Below are 14,767 nucleotides of genomic sequence, written 5' to 3' on the forward strand. Positions count from 1 at the left end.
GACTCTCCTCCCACAGGAAGGCACTGCGAGTCACATGACAAAAGGTGAAGACATAACAATCTTCTTAACAGTTGAAGATGAGGAGATAGCCTTCTAACTTAGCCTTTCTGTACTTCAGTTCCTTCACCTGTAAAATGAGAATGATAATACATCTACCTCATGGAATTGTTGTAAGGATTGATTAAGAAAGCGAGAGAGACAGAGACAGAGAAAGAGAAGTTCTTAAAATAATACAAGACACATTCTAAATACTCATTATCATTATTATTATTACACCAGCAAAAACACATACACATGCCCTCCTGCATGCACTATAGTTTCCCCCATATAGTTTTCTCACAATTTTAGTTAAATCAATATTTGATGTTTAGAGTATTATGATTACATAAAACATGTTCCCACCTAAGTCAAGTAGTAACCAATGATTATATTTCCTTTCTTGGAAATGTTGTTTGCCCTGAAATTGTTAATTGCCTCATTTTCCCCCCTACCTTTATAAATAGGAATTGTATATACTTAAGATATACAATGTGAGGCTTTGATATACATTGTGAAATGATTACCACAATCAAGCTAATTAACATATCCATCACCTCAGATTGTTAGCATTTTTTTGCATTTTTGTGTGTTGCATACATTTAAAATCTACTCTCAGCAAATTTCAAGTATACAATACAGTATTATAAACTATAGTCACCATGCTGCATATTAGATCTCCCAAATTTATTCATCTTATAACTGCAAGTCTATTACCTTTGACCAACATCTCCCCATTTCCCCCACACCTCAGCCCCTGGTGACCATTCTACTCTCTGCTTCTATGAGTTTGATTTTTTTAGATTCCACTTATAAGTGAGATTTTGCAGTATTTGCTTTCTGTGTTTGTTTTATTTCACTTAGTGTGATACCCTCCAGATCCATCTGTGTTGTAACAAATGGTAGGATTTCCTTCTTCTTAAAGGCTGAATAATATTCCACCTCATAAGATAGACAGAGAGATAGGGCACATTTTCTTTACCTATTCGTCTGTCAACAGACACTTAAGTTGTTTCCATATCTTGGCTACCATGAATAATGCTGCAATGAATATGAAGTGCATATATCTCTTCAAGAAAGTAATTTTATTTCCTTTGGATAAATATCCAGGAAGAGGGATTGTTGGATCATAAGGTAGTTCAATTTTTATTTTTTTGAGGAGCCTCCATACTCTTTTCCATAACAGCTGTACCAATTTACATTCCCACCAACAGTATACAATGGTTTCCTTTTCTCTGTATCCTCACTAACGCTTATTATCTTTTGACTTCTCTGATAATTGTCATCCTAACAGGAATGAGGTGATGTTTCACTGTCGTTTTGATTTACATTTCCTTAATGATTAGAGATGTTGAGCACATATTCATATACCTGCTGGCCACTTGTATGTCCTTTTTAGAAAAATGTCTATACAGGCCCTTTGCCTATTTTTTAATTGGATCAGGTTGCATTTTATATTGTTGATGTTTCCTTTGCTGTGCAAAAACTTCTTAGTTTGATATAGTCACATTTGTTTATTTTTGCTTTTGTTGCCTGTGCTTTTGGTGTCAAATTCAAAAAAATCATTTCCAAGACCAATGTCAAAGAGATTTTTCCCTATGTTTTCTTCTAGGAGTTATACAGTTTCAGGTCTTACATTTAAGTCTTTAATCCATTTTTAGTTTATTTTTGTGTTTGGTGTAAAATAAGGGTCTGATATCGTTCTTTTGCATGAAGATATCCAGTTTCCCAACACCATTTATTGAAGAGATTGTCATTTCTCCATTGTGTATTCTTGGTGCCTTTGCCAAAGATTAGTTGACCTTATGTGCATGGGTTTACTTCTGGGCTCTCTATTCTGTCCCACTGCTCTATGTGTCTTTTATGCCAGTACCATACTGTTTTTATTACTATAGCTTTGTAATATAATTTGAAATCAGAAAGTGAAATGAGATGTCTCCAGCTTTGGTCTTCTTGTTCAAGATTGCTTTAGCTATTTGGGGTCCCTTTGTGGTTCCATATGAATCTTCAGATTATTTTTTCTCTATCAGTTAAAAATGCCATTGGACTTTTGATAGAGATTGCTTTGAATCTGTAGATTGCTTTGGGTAGTATGGACATTTTAACAATATTTTTTTCCTTTTCCAAATAATAGATTTTGTTTTCTCTTCCCATTTTATTGAAATATAAAGACATAGAGCACTGTATAAGTTTAAGGTGTACAGCACAGTGATTCGACTTACATACATCATGAAATAATTACAAGTTTAGAGAACATCCAATATCTCACATAGATACAAAATAAACAAAATAGAAAAAAAAGTTTTTCCTTGTGATGAGAACTCTTAGGATTTACTCTCTTAACAACTTTCATATATAACATACAGCAGTGTTAATTACATTTATCATGTTGTACATTACATTTTAACAGTAGGAATTCTTCCAATCCATGAACATGAGCTATCTTTCATTTGTGTCTTCTTCAATTTCTTTCATCAATGTTCCATATTTTTCAGTGTACAGATCTTTCACCTCCTTGTTTAATTTATTCCTAAGCACTTTATTCTTTTCGATGCTATTGTAAATGGAACTGCTTTCTTAATTTCTTTTGCAGACAGTTCATTGTAAGTGTATAAAATTTTTCCTTTTCACTTGTCTCAAAATTTTTAATTGACTCTTTGACCCATTGGTTGTTCAAGATTATACTGTTTAATTTCCACATATTTTTGAATTTTCCAGTTTTCCTCCTGTTATCGATTTCTAGTTTAATAACACTGTGGTCAAAAGATACCTGATATAAAGTCAATCTTCTTAAATTTGTTAAGACTTTGTTTCATGGCCTAACATATGATCTATCCTGAAGCAGGTTTCATGTGCACTTGAGGAGAATGTGTATTGTGCTGCTGATGGATGGAATGTTCTGTATATGTCTGTTAGGTTCATTTAGTCTGAAGTGCAGTTCAAGCCCAACGTTTCCTTATTGATTTTCTGTCTGGATGATCTATCCATTGTTGAAATACTTCAGTGGATACTGAAGTCCACCACTAGTACTGCATTGCTCTCTATGTCTCTCCTTAGGTCTGTTTATATTTGCTTTATATATTTAGGTGCTCCTATGTTGGGATGTAAGGACTGTTCAACATCCACAAATCAATCGAATACACCACATTATCCAGACGAAGGATAAAAATCATATTATTATCTCAATAAATGCAGAAAAAGCATTTGACTAAATTCAACACCCATTTATGATAAAAACTCAGCAAAGTGACTACAGAGGGAAAGAAACTCAACATAAGAAAGGCCATATATGACAAGCTGCATTTTTTTCATTCACTTAACTTTCTACATATAGATTACTAATTCATTTTGAAACTCCCTATAAGTGTTACAAATCTGCTCCCAGAGTGCTCAAACACAACAAACACTGGTTTCTTTTTTTTCCTCCTTGAAGATGTCTACATACCACAGTTTCCTGTCTGCCTGCTCCTTTCTGGTCTTGTTATTTTCTAGCCTAATAAATGAACTTCATCTTGGGACATCTCTTAAGAATCCAGAATTCTTTTTGTGTCAGCCATCCTGTCTCCTGATACTATGGATTCCTCTTTTTTGGCTTACTCACTCGTATACAGTGCATGTCCTCCTCTGAGGGGAGACATGAGTGACACACTTTTTAGACTTTGAGGGTTTGAATATATCTTCATGTGATGCCTTTATACTTGGTTAATAGTTAGACTGGGCATAAAGTTTTAGATTGAAAGCCATTTTCTCTTAGAACTTTGAAGGTTCCATCGTCTTCTAACTTCCAATGAGCCAGAAGTTGCTGCTGAGAGGCCCAATGTCATTCTGACTCCCAATCTTGTATAAGATCTGTTTTGATCCTTCTCTCTATTCCCTGCGTAACACAGGCTCTAATTTCAAATGTTATTGTGATGTTGTGATTTGTAAAAATAATTTATTTTGGTCTCTGTCCCCAGTTTCTGACACAGGGCTCCTGAAACCCTTGTAATTTCCTGGGAGACAAGAGTGCCTTTTGTTCTAATGAGGCAACTCTAGGTGGGGGCTCCTGGATGGCTCCTGGATGAGGGCTGGTCACCAGAAGGAACAAACTATGATTAGAAGCTTGGAATTTTCAGGCCCTCCCTCTCCCCCATTCTCTTGCAAAGGGAGAAGGGCTGAAAACAGAGTTAATGATTGATCATGCCTACTAGATGAGCCTCCATGAAGTTCAGAGAGCTTCCAGCTTGGTGAATACATCCACTCCAGTAGGGTGACATACCCCAAACTGCACAGGGACAAAAGCTCCTGTGCTCTGGACCCTTCCAGACCTCATCCTATGTACCTCTTCATCTGGCTATTCATCTGTATCCTTTAGCATATTCCTTAATAAACTGGTAAATGTTTAAGGAAGTGTTTCCCTGAGTTCTGTGAACCACCCTAGGAAATTAATCAAACCTGAGGAGAAGGTTGTGAGAAATTCTGACCTGTAGCCAAATTGGACAGAAGTTGGGGGTAACCTAGGACCTACTTCTTGCAGTTGGCATCCAAAGTGGGGTAAGGAGCAGTCTTGTGGGACCAAGCCCTTAACCTGTGTGAGCTGACACTACCTCCAGGTACACAGTGTCAGAAATGAGTTGAATTGTAGGATACCCAGCTGGTGTCACAGAGAACTGCCTGGTGTAGGGAAAAATCTCCACACATTTAGTGACCAGAAGTGGTGTTTTGTGTGAATAAAGGAGACTCACAGGAGAAACACAAGAGGCAGATTGAACTGAATCTTTCTAAAATTTAGTTCTGAAATTTCATAATAATGCTGATCACTCAAAAGATCCTTTTGATCTGTAAATATGTGTATTTCAGCTCTGGGAAATTTTAAAATATTATTTATTTGATAATTTCTTCTCCTCCACATATTTCCGTTTCCTGGAACACCTACTAGTTGGATTTTAGGCTTCCTACATGAACTGCACTCACTTTTCTATTTTTTTTTCCTCATTCTTTCATACTATTTTTCTGGGAAATGGCCTCAACTTTATCTTCCAACTTTTCTACTGAATTTACTTTGGTTATTTTTATTTTCTGGTTCTCTTACTTTTTCATCTATAGACTCTTTAAAAAATAGTACACAGTTCTTTAAATATATTAATTATATCTTTAAAAATAGTATTCTTATAATTCCTGTATTATTTTTTAAAATCTCTTTCCTTCCTTTTCTTTAGGTCTCAAATATTTGAGCATCTTCAATTATCCATTTATACTTAAGAGTCAGGCACTAACATGCTGAATGCCCATTCAGTGTGCAGTAGGGGAAGCTTATTGAACAGTGGCCTCGTTGTAGAGAGTAGTCAGCCATTTCACTTCCAGTATCCTTAGGTCTTTTCAGTCAGCTTATGCAAAAAGAAATTCCAGTCTTCTGTTTAGAGATTATAAGCCTGGCCACCAGACTTTTACTTAATCTCCTTTATGAGTACAGTATTTCACCCCATTCTCATTTGTGTATGGTATTCCAGAATCCAGAACTTCTCTGTTTCAGCCTCTCCAGAGAGCAAACTTCAATCTTCTGTCAGAGGAAGATAAGGTAACTATGAGGCTGTGTAGAATAAGGTGGAGGATCTGGGGGCAGGTCTATTGCCCCTTATACATATGCTCAAACAATCCTATTTCCAGTTCCACCTCATACCTGCAGATATACCTGATGCATCTAATTCCTGAGTCTTTCAGAAATTAAGTACAGGGGTCGTTTTCCTCTAATCTTTTTTAAATTTAAGAATAGTTGATGTACAATATTATAAAAGCTACAGGTGTACAATATAGTGATTCACAATTTTTAAAGGTTATACTCCATTTATAGTTATTTATAAAATATTGGCTATATTCCTTGTGTTGTACAATATATCCTTGTAGCTTATTTTATAGGTAATACTTTGCACCTCTTAATTCCCTACCACTATATTGTCCCTCCCCACTTCCCTCTCCCCACTGGTAACCACTAAATACAGCTGTTTTAAAACAGGGAATTCACTTGTTTCCCACTGGCATCCCCTACTATAGACACTTAACATTTTTACTTTCTTTACATCCATTTTCCAACTTTCAAAATTGTGTTAACAGCTGTCTTTTATAGTAGTCTTCTCTCCCATTCTTTCACTCCTATTGTAGGCCGATTTCTTTCCTTATTTATTATAATTTTAGAGAATTTTCAGAAGAAATCAGATGGAGATTAATGCACATATTCCAACTGTCATCTTTAATGAGGTGTCTCATCTATCATGTACCCACTATCCAGTTCAAGAAATAAAAGGTTACAAATACAGCTGAAATCACCTGTGTGTTTATGATTAGCCATTTAAAATTTCCTAGGTGTAAAATCATATCATTTTCAAACACTGATTTTTGTTATTCTAATATTAATTAGAAAAATAAAAGAACAAATATTTTAAAAGCAAAGATAATATTAATTAGAATGTTTTGCTCATCTTAGCAAATATATCTCAAACAGCATGTTAAATAATAGTAATAGGGGCTATTCTTGTTTTATTCTTTTGTGGGGGGGGGGACTAAGTTGAGCTTCATTACTGAAAATAATGTTAGACCTTAGATTTAATATATTTTCTCAATTAAGAAATTTTAGAAGACAATTTTCATTGGGAATATATATGAATTTGTTGTGTACTACATTATGATTTCTCCTATTTTTTTCTATTGATGTGATTTAAGAAAATAGCTATATTGAAGTATAATTAATACTCTGTAAAACTCACCTATTTTTAGTGTAGTTTTAGTAGTTAATTTGGTGGATTTCTGGTAAATTTATAGAGTTGTGCAACCATCATCACACTCAAATTTTAGTACATTTCCATCACCAGAAAAATAAGAATGGCAATATATCTCTGTTCCTATCCCCCAGCTGTAGGCAAACACTGATCTGCTTTCTATTTCTATAAACCTGCCTTTCCTAGAAATTTCATATAAACTGGATCACAGAATATAGTCTTTTGTGTCTGGTCCCTTTCACTTAGCAGAACATTTTTGAGGTTCATCCATGTTGTAGCATGTATTAATAGTTTTTATTGCTGAGTCATGTTCCATTGTATGGATATAACACATTGGTTTACCTACTCACCAGTTGATAGACATTTGGATTTTTTTCCTAGTTTTTGGCAATTATGAATAGTATTGCTATGAATATTTGCATGTGCCCATATGTTTTTATTTCTCTTAGGTAGATAACTAGGGGTGGAAATGCTGGGTCATATGAGAAGTATATATATTTAAATGTTTCTACTTTCCATTCCCACCAGCAGTGTATGAGAGTTCTGGTTCCTCCATATCCTGACTAACAAAGATCTTCTACGTTTTCTTCTAGAAAACCTTAGACTTTTAGTGCTTACACTTAAGTCCATGATCCTTTTTAAGTAATTTTTGTGTACAGTGTGAGGTAAGAATCAAAGTTCATTTTTATACATGTAGCTATCCAATCGTTCCAGCACCATTTGTTAACAAGACTATCATTTCTTCATTGAATTATTTTGGCATCTTTGTCAAAATCAATTTATCAAAACTGTAAGGATTTATTTCTAGATTTTCTATTCTGTTCCATTGATCTATTACTCATGCCAATACTACACTATCTGAATTACTTACAGCTTTACAGTAAATTGTGAGATCCAGTAAGTCCTCTAACTCTATTCCTTTTAAACTTATTTTGAATATTTTAGGTCTTTTACATTCCTTATCAACTTTAGAATTAGCTTATCAATTTCTACCAAAAGAAAAAAGTCTGCTGGAACTTTGAAGGGATTATAGTGAATCTATAGATACATTTGGAGAGAACTGCCATCTTAACAATGTTAAGTCTTTCAGATCACAAGTGTGAAATGCTACTCCATTTCTTCAGATTTTTAATTTCTCTTAGCAATGTTCATAGTTTCCAGTATACAGCGGTTATACATACTATGTTAAACTTATTCCTAAGTATTTTACTCTTTTTGATGTATTGTGAGTGAATTGTTTTCTTAATTTCATTTTTGGAATACTCATGGCTGGTATATAGAAATACAAATAATTTTTGTATATTGATCTTAAATCTAGAGGCCTTGCTAAACTCATTTATTGTTAGTAATGCCTCAGGAATTTCTAAATATGGGATCATGTCACCATGAATAAAACCAATTTTCATTTTCTTTTCTCAATGCCTTTTATTTCTTTTTCCTTGTCTTACCACACTGGCTAGAATCCCTAGTACAACGTTAAATGGATGTGGTGAGAGCAGACATCCTTGCTTTGTTCCTGATTTGAGGGACAAAGCACTCAGTCTTTAATCCCTAACTATAGTGTAAGCTGTAGGTTTTTTGTTTTTTTTTTTAAATACATGATAACTTATTATTATTATTTGCTATACAGCAGGTTCTTATTAGTCATCTATTTTATACATATTAGTGTATATATGTCAATCCCAATGACAGGTTTTTTAATAGACACCCTTTGACAGATTGAAGAAATTACTAGTTTATCAGTAATGCGCATTGAATTTTGTCAAATGTTTTTCCTGTCTCTACTGAAAAGACCATGCATGTTATCCGTTATTAATATGATATATTACATTAATTTATCTTAAACCAACAACATATTTCTCAGATATCCCACTTGGTCATGGTAGATAATCCATTTTACATGTTGTTGAATTTGGTTTGCTAATATTTTATTAAAGATTTTCACATTTATGTTTAGGACAAATTTTCTTTCTTTTTAATAAATCAGTATGATAGTTTATTAAAAGCTCCATATTATGCCTCAGGTAGGATTTTTTTTCTTCCAGTTTTATTGAGATATAATTGACATACAGCACTGTATAAGTTTAAGGTATATGGCATAATGATTTGACTTACATACATTATGAAATGATTACCACAATAAGTTTAGTGAACATCCACCATCTCATAGATACAAAATTAAAGAAATAGAAAAAAAATTTTTTTTCCTTGTGATAAGAACTCTTAGGATTTACTCTCAACAACTTTCATATATAACATGCAGCAGCGTTATTTATATTCATGTTGTACATTACAGTCCTAGTACTTATTTATCTTATAATTGGAAGTTTGTACCTTCTGACTGCCTTCATCCAATTCCCCCTCCTCCAAACCCCCCGCCTGCTAACCACAAATCTGATCTCTTTTTCTATGAGTTTGTTTTTGAAATTCAATTGATCTAAAATAGTCTGTTAGTTCCTGTTATACAACATAGTGATTCCATATTTCTATACATTTCAAAATGACCACTAATATAAGACTAGATATAATCTGTCCATGCAAAGATATTACATAATTACTGACCATACTCCCCACACTGTACATTTCATACTGGTGACTCATTTATTCTGCAACTGGAAGTTTGTACCTCTTAATCTCCCTCACCTATTTCTTCCCCTCACCACTCCTCTCTGGCAACCACCTGTTTGTTCTATCTGTAACTCTTTCTGTTTTGTTATGTTTGTTCATCTATTTTTTTAGATTCCACATATAAGTGAAATCATACAGTATTTGTCTTTCTCTGTGTGACTTATTTCACTTAGAATAATATCCTCTAAGGCCATCCATGTTGCTGCAAACAACAAGATTTCATGCTTTTATGGCTGAGTAATATTCCATTGTATATAGATACCACATCCTCTTTACCCATTCATCTGTTGATGGGCACTTAGGTTGCTTCCATATCTTGCCTATTGTAAATAATGCTGCAATGAACATAGGGGTGCATATATCTTTTCTAATTAGCGTTTTTGTTTTCTTCAGATAAATACCCAGCGGTAGAATTGCTGGGTCATATGGTAGTTCTATTTTTAATTTTTTGAGGAATCTTCATACTGTTTTCCATAATGGCTGCACCAATTTACATTCCCACCAATAGTGCAAAAGGGTTCCCTTTTCTCCACATTCTCACCAATGCTTGTAATTTGTTCTGCCAGGTGTGAGGTGATATTTCATTGTGGTTTGGATTTGTATTTCCCTGATGATTAGTATGTTGAGCATCTTTTCATGTGCCCACTGGCCATCTGTATGTCTTCTTTGGAAAAATGTCTATTCAGGTCCTCTGCCCATTTTTTAATTGGGTTGTTTGGCTTTTTTGATGTTGAGCTGTATGAATTTTTTTGTATATTTTGAATATTAACCCCTTATTGGATATTCCATTTGCAAATACCTTCTCCCACTCAGGAGGTAGTCTTTTCATTTTATTGATAGTTTCCTTCACTGTGCAAAAGTCTTTTAGTTTGACATAGTCCTATTTGTTTATTTTTGTTTTTGTTTCCCTTGACTGAAGAGACATATCCAAAAATATTACTATGACCAATGTCAAAGAATGCACAACCTATGTTTTCTTCTAGAAGTTTTACAGCTTCAGGTCTTACATTTAAAACTTTTAATCTATTTTGAATTTACTTTTGTGCATCATGTGAGAGAGTAGTCCAGTTTGATTTTTTTGCATGTAGTTTTCCAGCTTTTCCAACAGCATTTCTGAAGAGGCTGTCCTTTCCCTGCTGTATATTCTCGCCTCCTTTGTTGTAGATTAATTGCCCATATAATACACTGCCCATTTCTGGGTGGTCTATTCTGTTCCACTGATCTATGTGTCTGTTTTTGTGCAAATACCATACTGTTTGGATTACTGTAGCTTTGTAGTACAGTTATGACAAATTTTCTTGTGCTGTCTTTGTCTGCTTTGGAATCAGGGTAATACTGGTCTCAAAAAATGAGCTGGGAAGCATACTTCCTCCTCTGCTTTCTGAAAGAGTTTTTGTCAGATAAGTATATTTGTTCTTGACCTAATTAACTGCTATTCATCCTTCAGATCTCACTTGAAGCATCAATTCTTCAGGGACGGCTTCTCTGACCTCCTTGACTAGGTCCATTTCCCTGTTATAATAGCTTGCAAATAGTAGCTCTCCTTCTTAGCATTTATCACAAAGTAATTTTTATTCATTAGTAGGATTAATTTTATTATTGTTTGTCTCCCACTTTACCATAAGCTCCAAAAAATGTTGAGTGTTTCTGCTCATCATTATATAGATATAGTGCCCATCCTACTGCCTGACACATGGTAGGTAAGTGCTCAACAAATATTTGTTAAATGAAGAATACATGAACACTGTTTTAGGTTTTTTTGTTTTTTGGGGGTTTTTTGGCTGTGCTTGGTCTTCGTTGCTGTGCGCGGGCTTTCTCTAGTCGCAGTGAGCAGGGGCTACTCTTCCTTGCAGTGTGCAGGTTTCTCATTGCGGTGGCTTCTCTTGTTGTGGAGCACAGGCCCTAGAGCACACAGGCTTCAGTAGTTGCAGTGCGTGGGCTCAGTAGTTGTAGCGCACGGGCCCTAGAGTGCAGGCTCAGTAGTTGTGGCGCATGGGCTTCACTGTTCCAGGGCATGTGGGATCTTCTCCGACCAGGGATCAAACCCGTGTCCCCCACATGGGCAGGCAGATTATTAACCACTGCGCCACCAGGGAAGTCTCTGTTTTAGTTTTATTTTTGATATTTCTTCCCCTTCTTTACTTTGACTTATTATTGTTTTATTTCTCAGATTCTTCGTATGTTAACTTGAATCATTGTAACTCTTTCTTCCTAGTCAATCTAGACATTTTTTGTTAATATAGACATTTAGAGTGATATAATTTCATCAAGTATTATTTTGGAAGCATTCTACAAATTTTGTTATATCTACGTTTTTATTTCTATCCTTCAAAAATACAGATATGATGTGTCCCCTCTACTTAAAAATACAGATTTTTTCATTTTATATAGTACAGTATCTAAAGTTCTTAGTAAAGCAGTCAGCTCAGCTCTAAACTGATTTATGACCTATCATCTCATCTGCTTACCTTATACCCCAACCGGATTGGGCTACTTATCTTCGCTTATACAAGCGTTGTACTTCTGTGCTCAGCACCAAGCAAAATGCCTTAAACATAGTAGCTCAGTAAATGTTTGTAGAACAGTTCCTACCACTTTTCATGATCCAAGTTAAGATTTTTTTAATTTATATTTTTTATAATTTTGAATTATATTTTTATTATGTAATTTCTAATTTTATTGTATTGTGATCTGATGTTAATATTGTTATTCATTTTGGTTTTTTAATTTTCTTTCCTTTTCTTTTTAAATTTGTTTTCAAAAACATGTATATTTGTGTAATCTGTTTTAAATTGCATTAAATACTTCTTCGTGTCCTATACTTTGGTCAGCTTCCATCTAAGACTTAAACATACTTAAAAAGATAACTTGGCTTTTCTCCCACTACCATTAGACTGTAAAATTCATGAAGGCAAGAACCATGTGTGTCTTGTTGACTGTATTCTTCGCACCTGGGAGGCCTTGGTACATTAACTCAGTAAATTTTTAGAGTTCTCTTTAATTTTATTCTTTCCACTGCTAAATTAAAAAGTATACATTAAGGAGGTATTAGATACATTACCTTTTGAGAAAACAATGAATAAAAATATACATAATAGTTGGAGTTTAATCAAATACAGAAATACTGAGTTCCTAGTATGACTCAGAATGTTCTAAGAGTGGGATACAAATGCAATGCCTGCCCTTGAGGTCCATGAAAACACACAGGTTAACAAGTAACACAGGAGATGGTGTACAAAAAGGAAGGTATGTATAAAATGGCATGGAAATAAGAGTTGAGGAAATATTTAAATTGGGTACGGGAAGGAGGTAGGTAATGAAATTCTATAGCAGGAAGTAAAATCCTTTTAAGGATAAATAAACCAAAACCCAGACAAACTACAGTGCTTGTTCAAGATCACAAGGCTAGACAGAGGTCACAAAAGGAGATCCAACGCTCAGTTCTGTGCTCTTTCCATTATACCAGACTTACTACTACCCATACTTTTCAGAGCTCACAAAAGAATAACAGGACAGGACTTAGAGAGTTACAAAATAAAATTGGGGGATTTATTCATCCTAATCCCATCTCCTATTAATATAAAACATCAAGGACTGTACAAAATTATGAAAAGCTAGCCAAATATCATGCAGTTCAAACAACTTTCTAAGTGAGTGCTTACAAAAAGAATTTGCCCTAAAAGTATTTCACCCGAGATTTAAACATCCCAGTCCAATCAATCTGACTTGGAGATAAATAGAACTAAGTTGTATTACACCCATACATACATTTTTTTAAATGTTAATAGAGGGTCTATGGAAAAATCTTTTAAAAAGAAAGGTCCAAAATCAAAAATCTGCCAGCCATTATTCAGTACTTTCCAAGGAGGTAAGACCCTGGAATCTGTAGATCTAAATATTAATGTCAATAGAGAGACATTCTGTAAGGGCAGGATGCTCTTTAGGATTTTCCGCATCTCTCAAGACTAGGCAATTACATTTGGCTACCAAGCAACCTTTCCATGACTAATTTGCATCCCCCCCCCAAAAATGTTGATCCCACAACCTTGATTTTGGAACATTAGATTATTTAACCCTCCCCTCCCCTATTATAAATTAATAACCTGGCATTCTGAATTACACATCAATTTTTGGTTGCCTGGCTAGCATGCAATAACTCCAAGAATCTGCTCAGTTCCAAAAGCAGTGTAGAAAAAAGTTTAAGAACCTGAAATACTTAGGCCCATACTCTAAACCAGTAATTGAAAAAGAGATTCGGGCAACAAATGGATTTTATTTGACTTGCAGGGAAGAAAAAGAGGAAGAGGAGGTAGGGGAGGAGGGGGGAGGAGAGGGAGGGGGAGAATAGGAAGTAGAGGGGGGAAGGAGGAGGAGGAGATGCTCTAAAAAACCGGGATATTTCACATAAAAATGCATATTCACAGCTTCTCTTGAGAACCCTGAAGCTGTGGCAATACTGGGCCTGCGTTACCACAACTAACTCTACCGCCAGAGTCAGCCATAGCCCCATTTATATGGGACATTTGCTTTCAAATTCATCATAGACCAACCACCCCTTTCTATTTCCCTGATACGGAGGCCAAATGTCAATTGTCATTTATCATCCCATTTGCAGTGTCGTTTTCCTTATTCACCTCAAAGAACAAAGAACGCCATATTTGGTGGATAAGTGCAGAATTTTTAAAAAGTAAATACAATTCACTCTTCATATTAAAGCAGTAAAACAAAGCGAAAAAATCAAAGAAATCAATTTACCTTAATCTGAGTCTGTTCGATTGACTTTTCCCATATCTGCTGATCATATGCTCCAATCTGAAATAGGAAGCAGGCTATTTAAGTGATGCAAAGGAAATCCTTTTATTTGGGTCAAGTCTCACAAAAGTCATGAAACTATTAAGTATCCATATGATACCTGGGAAATTTCTGTGCTTCTCTGAGGCTAGAATAAATTATTATTTCCTAGGACTATTTCCTTCAAAATTCAAGTTAGCTGGATCTAAAAGTAAGTTGAAAAGCAATGTCCAAAATATTTCAAATTAAATATCACCTTAAAAGATACTTCCACTTAAGAAAAATATCAGTAGGAAACTAGAGAAATAAAAGGTAATGGACAGCTCATTAAAATTGACAGTACCAATCTGAGCTGTGCAGATAAAGTTTTATGCCTGAAAAAACAGCAGTTTGATTAGAAGCAAACTCTCAAAGCATTGCTGTGACACTGTGAATGCAGCCTGGAGATGGGAGGTTGAAAATCTTATTCGGGGACCTGGAACTGAGTTCAAAAGACCTAATGACCTTGTCCATCAGTTTTTCCATTTATGTTGAGAGATATCATGTAAGAATACCTGCAC

The 14,767-nt window shown here is 34.8% G+C and overlaps 1 protein-coding gene across 2 annotated transcripts in view; it reads right to left on the reverse strand.

The window, feature by feature from the left end:
• PHTF1 (putative homeodomain transcription factor 1) overlaps positions 1-14,767 on the reverse strand; it is a 74,499-nt gene that overhangs the window by 58,729 nt on the left and 1,003 nt on the right. For both annotated transcript variants that reach the window (XM_032623737.1, XM_032623741.1), the window contains exon 3: positions 14,172-14,228. In XM_032623737.1, the coding sequence (XP_032479628.1) occupies positions 14,172-14,228 (57 nt within the window). The remainder of the gene's footprint in view (positions 1-14,171; positions 14,229-14,767) is intronic.

This window comes from Phocoena sinus, chromosome 1 (genome assembly GCF_008692025.1).
Source record: "Phocoena sinus isolate mPhoSin1 chromosome 1, mPhoSin1.pri, whole genome shotgun sequence".
NCBI classification, from domain to species: domain Eukaryota; kingdom Metazoa; phylum Chordata; class Mammalia; order Artiodactyla; family Phocoenidae; genus Phocoena; species Phocoena sinus.